We start from the raw sequence: 10,466 nt of genomic DNA, 5'->3' as shown, positions 1-10,466 counted from the left end.
TAACTGCCTGCACGTCGAGGGTCAAAATTACTATATTAAACAAACATTAGCATTTTACTGTATTTACATATCCACGTGCATACATATATACATGTATATACACATCACACATAGTATATACACACATGCAGATAGACACACACGCACATAAATGGTACTCATAGTTTAGTTTAGTTTAGTCCTTTATTTACCACCCTGGCTAACTGCACAGGCGTGGGCAAGCTGTGGTACATTTGATGCATGGTTATAACATTATATAATGGTATTACATTTGAATTTTAGGCTATAACATTATTATGAGAAGTACTATATCAGTTAAAGAAAGCAACAATTACACAGTCTTTCATCTACTCCTCTGCCACGCTGGCGTACAGCTTGGATGTGGAAAGGCATTGCTACATTTGATATACGGTGATGTGATACTACATTTCAAATTTAGGATACAACAAAAGTATATCTTCTAAGACATCAGATGATATGAAAGGGTTACAGAGTTCTCTGTACCTCATGCTAAGTGGTCTGAAAGGCTGTAACATATGGCACTCTGAGATATAATTTACAAGTGTTCACTTACATTCTTCATTACACAGTTTACACCTAGTTTCTCCGACATTACAAACTGTACTGACCTGCCAATAAAATCTATATCCAAGCCTGATTCTTGCGGTTACAATATCACACTGTCTTGTTTTTGTTTTATATAAACCATAGATGAATGAATCTTGCGCAAACCGGTCATAGTGCTTTATGCTACAGCTTTCCAGTAACTCAAATGCTATGGGAATACCCCATAGAGTTTTATAAGCTATACACCTTTTCCCTTTTATCCGTTTTGTCTTAGGTCTTCTTCATTTGCTGCCTACCGCATAGGTCCCCCGGGAGCTTAAGCTTCTGCGAGTAAGAACTCCCATCTGTATATTTCACGCATAAAGAAGTAAAATATTGAGTATGTGTTGCCTTATTCTTTCCTCTGTAATCTTTTTGCCTTCTTACCGTGAAAAGTATGTTCTGATAACACGCTGTTCTCCATTGTTGCTCCTCAATCATCTTATCTTACTCTTCTCTTCGGTCTGCTTTCTCTATTATCATACACTTTCGCCGGCCACAGAATGCAACAAGTAGTGTCTAAAATAGCCAGGCATGACGCGTTACCTCACCACCGAAACAGATAACGCTCGGTATAGCACAGTCCTCCTCCGCAAAGTACGGGCTGACCTTCAGAAGTAAAATATCGCCAGTTCCTGTGTCACACGGGGCGGAGCATATAATGAGTCACTATAAAATGAAGCTCTAAATTGTTATTTCGGTCTTATTATCCACCGCAATCTAAATTGTCAAACGGGATTTGCATTTCATAGCGGAGAATCATATCAGCATTTGAACACGAAAAGCGATGTGTGACTGAAATATGAAAACTTTGAGTATCTTTTAAAATTAATATAATCATTATCGTTATATGGTTAGATGCTTAACTGGCATTATTAAGTTCATTATCAACAGTGAACAAACCTTCCCAGTCGATATAAAAATGGGCGATGAATAATGACCCAGCTGCCCACCTCGAAAGGTCGCGATCCATTATTCCTTTCTTTCTGTGGCGTTGTGTGATTTCATCGTCGGGCTGTGCTCGATGCTTGGCTCTTCTACATTAGAGGTTTCTATAGATACTTTACCAAGATTATTATACTTATAACTATGTCTCGAAAAAGTAGTGTGTAAGATATGTAAATTAAGGTAGATACAGAATGAAACAAAATAGATTAAATCTTGCCCGAGAAAACGCAAAATCAGGTGCCTCTCCTGCTGCCACAGACCGGCCCGTGTGTGCAGACGCTGCTCATTCCCGGACCCAAGGGGCGCCCTTGGGGTCGCTCTCTACTATACGATGCACTGTCGAGGCCGAGCCCTACCGAGGCATGACGTGGGCGTGGGCGAGGACACTGGCGGACGGCAGCGAGGTGGCCATCCCCGAGGACGACATTCGGAGCGAAGGCCAGACGTCCCTCGTGCTGCTCGTGCCCCGGACGCCCGAGCACTACGGCCAGCTGTTCTGTCGCGCCGCCAACGAGGTCGGGCAGCAGCGGCAGGCGTGCGTGGTGACCCTCGTACCCGCGGGGCCTCCGGACTCGCCCTCCAACTGCACCGTCGCCCCCGTCAGTCCAAAGGACCCGACGGGCAGCGCTGCGCTCGCCGTCAGCTGCCTGGAAGGCTTCGACGGCGGCCTCAAGCAGAGCTTCCTGCTGGAGACGTGGCAGAAGGGAGCCCTCATCGCTAATCTTTCGAGGTCAGTCATTTGGTGTATGTGTGCTCGCGGGAGGGTTTCTCTGTGTCGTATGTGTTTGGGTGTGGACCTTCTTGTGCATGGATACACACATACGTGTATGTGTGTGTGAAAATATGTATATATCTATCTGTCTGTCTGTGTCCCTCACTCTCTCTATATATGTAGATCGATAGAGATACATTGATGGAGAATTATATATATATATATATATATATATATATATATATATATATATATATATATATATATATATATATATATATATATATATATGTATATACATATTTTTACAAGTGTGTGTGTGTGTGTGTGTGTGTGTGTAGATAAATATATGTATGTGTGTGTACACACACACACACAAACTCACACACACACACACACACACACACACACACACACACACACACACACACACACACACACACACACACCACACACACACACACATTTATATATATATATATATATATATATATATATATATATATATATATATATATATATATATATATATATATATATATATATATATATTGTAGCTATTTATCTATCAGTTTATCTATCCGTCTGTCTATTTATCTAGCTATCTGTGTATTTATCTTCTGTCTGTCTGTCTGTCTGTCTGCCTCCCTGCCTGCCTGCCTGCCTGCCTGCCTGCCTGCCTGCCTGTTTGCCTGTCTGTCTGTCTGTCTGTCTGTCTATCTGCCGTCTGTCTGTCTGTCCTTCTATCTATTGACAAATACATATATATATATATATATATATATATATATATATATATATATATATATATATATATATATATATATATATATATATATATATAATGAGACAAATTATTCTGGTGTTAGTAAGTACTTGTAGTTTCTGCACATCACTTAACATTATTACTCCTCGTATAATATTGATCTACATGAGCTAAAAAAAAAAAAAAAAAAAATGTAAGCACGCGTATCTTATCACATTCGCCATAGCATAAGTGCTTCTGAAAAAGTATTCCAGAGCCAACACACCCACCCATATGCCACATCAGCCCCCATTGATGAGCGCCATAAAGTCTCATAAAACCTCAAAAGGCCTCATAATGCCTCGTGATGCCCCTACGCACACCAACACTTCTTGATGCGATCGAATTTTCTAAACTCGTTCTAGTTCACTAACAGCCAAAAACACATGCCCTTTCCAGTACAGTTTCCATATACAATTGATGTACTTGCATCTGTCTTCCTTTCCTTCCTTCCCCCAGACGGGAAAAAGCTAATAACCTGCAGGGGAAGGGGAGAGTGGAAGGTGGGGGTGAGGTTCCGGCGTGTCTTTTGGGATCGTATATGATGCAGACTGATACACTTGATAGCTAAAGAATCTGCTTATGTTTTTACCTCAGTAAGACTAATCTTATTATCATTAGTCACTTCCTACTTATTTGGTAAGAAGATACTTCATTTCAGAGATTTGTAGTGACGCATGTCTTGTCTACTTTTTGTACAAAACATTAATCTGACTGCAAAAGCTGATCCTTGCTGAAGTACTTTTCTGGGTATAGCAGAAAGGGCTTGATGTGTGATTTCAGGAATATTTAGCATCTTTGCCGGTCAGATATAGTAATATTACATTCTAGACCGGGGGGGAGGGGATGCATCCCTCCGAAAGAGTAGCTTTAGGGGGGGCATCTTCCTTAACAATGGCAAAATACGTAAATACCGCATTATCTAATTACCAGAAATACTTTTGAATTAATAATGTTCTATTCATGCCTAGGTTCTCTCCTTTATGTGGTTTAGATTTTGATTTATTCGTTTATTGCACTGAATAAAGAAAGAAATGATTTAGCAAAAGGCAATATGTATGCAGGCATTTTTCTTGAATTTATGTGTTGAAGTATGGTCTTGGACATTTATGGTCCGTCTTCAATAATGATTTCTGTGGCCAGGTCTGTGTTGTCTTCAATATTCTCATGGGGTGTTTGCTAAGGCCATGATGTATTTTTGGAACCTAATACATTCATAGACATGCGTTAGTGTTTGGTATTCTCCGCTCTCCTCCTGCATTTATGTTTTCTTGCGTCTTTTGTTGATTTTTGTTGAATTCAATTCTGATAGATCTAAAATGATGAGGAATTATGTGAAGAAATAAGGTGATACATTTTAAGATTACCAGAACAGTTAAGTAATTCAATATTTTTCTGCATCACTTGGAGTTAGACATTAGGTAAGGATTATCATATGAAATTTTGAATTTATTATCAATTGTTGCTCAGTCATGAAACTCATACAATTTAAATACGTGATGATTAATAGAAGCTTAAGAACAAAGTATAATTTCTGAAAATACTTAGAGAATAATAAGGTTTACAGCGAGATCTTGATATTCAAGAATACATACCGAACAATAAAATGTTTACATTTTACAATTTTGCTGAAATATGAATATTAAAGTGAGAATGAGTGCAATCAAATACAGAATAAAAAAATATTAAGGATACTGCTCTACGCTTTAACTTCAATCTGAGAGAATCTCTCTCTCTCTCTCTCTCTCTCTCTCTCTCTCTCTCTCTCTCTCTCTCTCTCTCTCTCTCTCTCTCTCTTTCTCTCTCTCTCTCTCTCTCTCTCTCTCTCCCTCTCACTCTCTCCCTCCCTCTCTCTCCCTCCCTCTCTCTCTCCTCTCTCTCTCTCTCTCTCTCTCTCTCTCTCTCTCTCTCTCTCTCTCTCCAACTCTCTATCAGCTTCTGCCTGCCATTCAATTTGACATTAACCACGACACGAAAATTCACCATTTTTCTGACAATCTCTATAATTTTTTTCGCCTCCACCTCCATTTCCACCTCCACCTCCACTTCCACCTTCACCCCATCCCTCTCCCCCTCCACCCTCACCCCCTCCACCCTCACCCCCTCCACCCTCACCCCCTCCACCCTCACCCCCTCCACCCTCACCCCCTCCACCCTCACCCCCGCCACCCTCATCCCCTCCACCCTCACCCCCTCCACCCACACTCCCTCCACCCTCACCCTCTCCACCCTCACCCCCTCCACCCTCACCCCCCACCCTCCCCCCTCCACCCTCACCCCCTCCACCCTCCCACCTCCACCTCCTCTGCGATACGCCCCATAAAAGCTCTCGACACCTCTTCGCCAGCACCCAGACCGTGCACTGACCCCTCCTCTATCGTCTTCACACTCCGCCAGCCACCCAAACACGCGCCTCTCGCGGCCGATACGGATAACGTGGTTTCAGCTGAATCCTTATTTTACTCAACTTTTCCTTTTTTTCCGCCTTCGAAATAGTGTGACATTTTTTCCCACTAGTTTTCCAAGTATTTTGATGATGATTTTTCTTGTGATTTTTGTTGTTGTTGTTATGGTTATCGTTTTATTACTACCATTTGTGTTATTGTTATCACCTTTACCGTAACTGTTACTGTGGTTGTTATTATGATATCTAATAATAATAATAATAATTATTATTATTATTATTATTATTATTATTATCATTATTATTATTATTATTATTATTATTATTATTATTATTATTATTATTATTATTATTATTATTATTATTATTATTATTATTATTATTATTATTATTATTATTCAATATTCTCATTCTGTTGTTGTCATTATTATTATCATTAATATCAATTATTATCATCTTCATCGTTATTATTATTATTGTATAATTATTATTATTTTCATAATTATTCTTATAATTTTCATATTATTGTTACTGTCATTATTAATTATTTCTCTCATCATAATCTTCATTATTATTCCTGTTGTTATTATAATCATCACTTTATTATGATTATTATTATCATTATAATTACTAGCATTATTATTAGTAGTATCATTAGCATTAGAATTGTTATTATCGTCATCATTGTTATCATTATTATTTCATCATTACTATTATTATGATTATCATTTTTATCATTATCACTATTCCTTTTATCAATATTGTTATTATCATTGTTATTATTATTATTTTAACCTTCATTATTATCATCTTTATCATTACTACAATTTCTATTATTGTCATTATCATTATATTTTCATCACTACTATTATTACGATGATTATCATTATTCACCGACATCAGCATAATCATCCTCACCATCACAATCCTCATTATCATCATGAATGATCGTGAACATTAACATCAGTATCAATATCATCAGCATCGTCAATATTATCATCAGTATTAGTACGAACATAATCATCAACAGCAACCTTGTCATTAACATCAATATCAATATCAACTTCAATATCATCATCTTCAACGTCGCCACCAACATCAACACCAACATCAGTTTCAACGTCAACAATATCATTACCAACCCCAACATCAACATCGACACTAACAATAACTTTAACATTGAAATTTCCAAAAACATTAACATCAACATAAATTCCTACACCAACATTAGTCTCAACATCAACATCAAAATCGACCTGAATACCAAAATTAACACCCACACCAACTTCACCATCACCAACATCAGCACCAACACCACCATCCTCATCGTAATTGCCATTAGTGTCATTAGTGTCATTAGTGTCATGTTCAGCAGACCAGCACGTGCTTGTCATTACTCTCTTCAGAGTGAAAAACCGTCACACGCCTCTTCTTTTTTTTTCAATTTATTTACTAGAAGTCGTTGAAAATGCTATAAGTCGCTTCTGGTCTGACGGGGACGTTGCAGACTGTTGCATGCTGATATGGCAGAGCGGGGAAGGGAGACAGCTTGCTGGAAAATTCGTTCGGCGAATGAATGGCGTCGATACGTTACGAACTGTGGCACTCGGGGATATAATGTAATGAACTTGAAACGGAAAATTGCTGATGCATTGAGGAGAGATACTCGTTTCTTTTTTTCTTTTTTTTGTCTTCTTCTTCTTCTTCTTCTTCTTTTTCGTTTTCTCTCTTTCCGCCGGCTTATTCTCTTTCTTTTTATTTTTTGTTTGTTTGTCTGTTTTTTTCATTTTTCTTTCTGCTAGTTTTTTCACCTTTATAATTTTCATTTTCTCTCTTTCTATTAGCTTTTTTCACCCTTCTCTTTATTCTTCATTTTCTCTTTTTTCTTCAATAGATTAAAGGAATCCTCGAATTTATGGTCGAATATAGGGAGAACTACGGAGATGACGTATAAATTCGAGGAAGAAATGGAAATGGGGTTGACGCGCCGGCGGAAAAGTTTTTGACGGAGGGACTCGGATAATGGTCTTCTTGTCAAAATATTTGCTTTTTTCTGCTTCATTGATTCTTCCAGGGCCATGAAAGATGGATACGTGAAGCTCAAAAGCAGATCCGGGGATTCGGTCGGCTCTTACATAACCCGACTTTAATATATCAATGAAAATTTCCCGACGGGTCTCTGGAAGGCTTTGACCATTTTCTTCCTTTCTTTCTCCCTCTCCAAGTCCTCTTTCGTGAAGGGAATATTCCAGGACACAAAGCGAGAGGGATGGCAGGAGAGAGCGAAAGAGAAGAAGAAGGCTTGCATTATGCATATATAAATACGAACGACAGCTAAAAGCAGGATATTTTTACAGAAAAAGGAAAAGAAAGAAAATCCCACGGAAAACGGTAAATGAATGAGTTTGGAAAGGAAGTTGAAGAAAAAAATATATGTGATGTATGGCAACCCTCATCTAATATCAAAGGCCTCCTCGTACTTTGAAATGTTTACAATAACTCTGCAGGCGAGGCAGTGGGCGAACTCAACCCCGGTGTGATTCCTGCTGCCGAAGGGAACTCGCGTTTAACAGAATACGGCATTTATTTTTGCGTGGTAGAACTTAGGGCCCATCCATTTTTTTATGTTCATGAATGTACAAACCGTCCGCTGGGGGGGGGGGGGGTTAAACTCTGGCGTATGTTTTTAGAACATCATAAAAATGACGATCCAGATCAAATTGGAGATCCTGTGGCAGAGTTCATCATTTTTATATTTTTGCTCTGTACACACTAGAGAGGGGGGGGGGGGGTCTTGTGAAAAGAGTACTATTTGTACGCTTGTAAAAATGTTGAAAAAATGGATGACCCCTTACTGACTTTTTAGGCCAGAATGTGGATAGCAATTGTGTGTGTGTGTGTGTGTGCGGTGTGTGTGTGTGTGTGTGTGTGTGTGTGTGTGTGTGTGTGTGTGTGTGTGTGTGTGTGTGTGTGTGTGTGTGTGTGTGTGTGTGTGTGTGTGTGTGTGTGTGTGTGTGTGTGTGTGTGTGTGTGTGTGTGTGTGTGTGTGTGTGAATGTGTGTGGTGTTTGAAGTATATAGATAGAAAAATCAACACCTTTCAACCCTCTCATCCTACAGCGACTTCCCGGTGTGGCTGCTGACGAATCTCCGGGCGGGGGAAGGCGTGGCGCTCCGGATCTCCGCCCACAACGAGCGTGGGACGAGCCGAGCCTTACTGATGGACGTGCTTACAACCAGCGCCCAGCACCATGCATCCCCGGGTAGACTCGTAGCGCTTCCTTTCATGAATCGTAGTCTTGTTGTCACTCGGTATCTATGGATCACCCTGTCTAATGAAAGAAGGTAACGCAGCCTTTCCGTTTCCCGCGACAGATAGCGGAGGGACAGGAGGAGGACTCCCGTCGCTTGGGATGGCTGCATGCGGCGCGGGGGCGGTGCTGACCTGTCTGCTGGTCAGCGTGGTTGTTGCAAGGAGGCTACGTCCCCGGCTGCAGAAAACAGCGGTCGAAGTGACGCTAACGCCCACCGCCAGCGACGGCTACGACCCTGATGTAGTCCAGTCCATTCAGTGCCGCCCACACAGTCTCGACGTCCTCCCACATATGCCCGCGCAGGACGCCCACGAACAGGATGGACGCAAGATACCTTCCCATGAAAGCCATAAAGCCAATAAAGGCTTCGTTGCTGGAGACCACCTGTGCACACCCGGTGATCCAAGGAAGCATTCCTGTAATCGCGGGCACGCTCAGGTGCTGGACACTTGTATCAGACGTCACAGTGAGGAGAAGCAGGTTAGTGTAGTATTTAACAGAAACCAATACCTAAAATTCCAGTTTGCATTAGAATACCAGAACGTAAATTGACAAGCTGCCTTTGCTCCCTGCAGGACCTCCGTTCCACTGAATCGCACAGCGAGGACTCGGGCCTGTCTGAGACCGAGTCGGAACCAGAGCTACAGGAGCTGATGCCGTCAGGCCGCAACGTCGCCTCAAACATCCAGTCTCTCCGGCAAATCCGGCTTCCCTCGATCGGCGAATCCTGTACAGAGGGAGAGCCAGCCGCGCACACTGCCGAAGCCCAGGCGACGATCCTCATCCTCGCAAGGAAATCGTCCATCGCCGACGGCGCGGAGAGCTGTTGGTCGCTCGCCCCGGGACATTCCGGTGAAAAACTCCCCAATTCCCTTCAGAGACTACAAATGGCCTCCGTTCCTAGGCAATTGGCGTCCGAAAATAGGAGTGAACAGCCTGGCGCGCTAAGATACAGCTCCCCGTCTGTGATTCTTTGTCACCCTAACGAGTCCCGTATTTATCGGAGCCTTGGCGGGGGCGGCGCGAAGGTCAGCCGGGGTCTGGGTGGGATGGAGAGCTCTGTGTGAAACCTCGTTACACTATGGCCCCTTACGGTAAAGACTTTTTATGCTCCGGTATTATTATCCTCTCCCTCTCTACGCCTATCTTCTCTCCCACCATCTCATTATATCCTCTGTCCATTTTTCGCTTGCCTCATACCTTTAATACTTTGTTCTTCCTCTATCCTCCATCCTTTCCTCACCAGACATCCCTTCCGAGCCCTCCCTCGCCTACCCTCCCCTCCCACTCTCGCTCCCTCTCTCCCTCCTTCCCCTATCCTTCCTTTCCCACTCGCCTCCATCTCTCCCTCCTTCCCTGTCCTTCCCTTTCCTCCCTCCTCCCTCCCTCCCCATCCGCTTCCATCCCTCCCTTCCTCCCTCCCTCCATTTCTCTTTCCCTCCCTCTCTCTCTCCCTTCCTCCCTCCCGCTTCCAACTCACTTTCCCCTCCTCCCTCCCTCCACCTTTCCACCTCTCTCTCTCTCTCTCTCTCTCTCTCTCTCTCTCTCTCTCTCTCTCTCTCTCTCTCTCTCTCTCTCTCTCTCTCTCTCTCTCTCTCTCTCTTCTCTGCTTCCTCCCTCATCCTCTTCATCAGCAACCCTTTTCGTAGAATTCACCCCCGGTTCTCCTCTCCTGCAG

The 10,466-nt window shown here is 42.1% G+C and overlaps 1 protein-coding gene across 1 annotated transcript; it reads left to right on the top strand.

The window, feature by feature from the left end:
- The first annotated feature begins 8,606 nt into the window (after window positions 1-8,606).
- LOC119579788 lies at window positions 8,607-10,064 on the top strand. Its single transcript, XM_037927676.1, has 3 exons — window positions 8,607-8,737; window positions 8,850-9,268; window positions 9,364-10,064. Exons 1-3 carry the CDS (start codon window positions 8,695-8,697, stop codon window positions 9,853-9,855), a joined length of 954 nt encoding a protein of 317 aa, XP_037783604.1. The 5' UTR covers window positions 8,607-8,694; the 3' UTR covers window positions 9,856-10,064.
- The last annotated feature ends 402 nt before the right edge of the window (window positions 10,065-10,466 follow it).

Source organism: Penaeus monodon, chromosome 12 (genome assembly GCF_015228065.2).
Source record: "Penaeus monodon isolate SGIC_2016 chromosome 12, NSTDA_Pmon_1, whole genome shotgun sequence".
Classification (NCBI taxonomy): domain Eukaryota; kingdom Metazoa; phylum Arthropoda; class Malacostraca; order Decapoda; family Penaeidae; genus Penaeus; species Penaeus monodon.
Note: the sequence above shows the minus strand (reverse complement) of the source record. Positions and strands in the feature narration are given on the sequence as shown.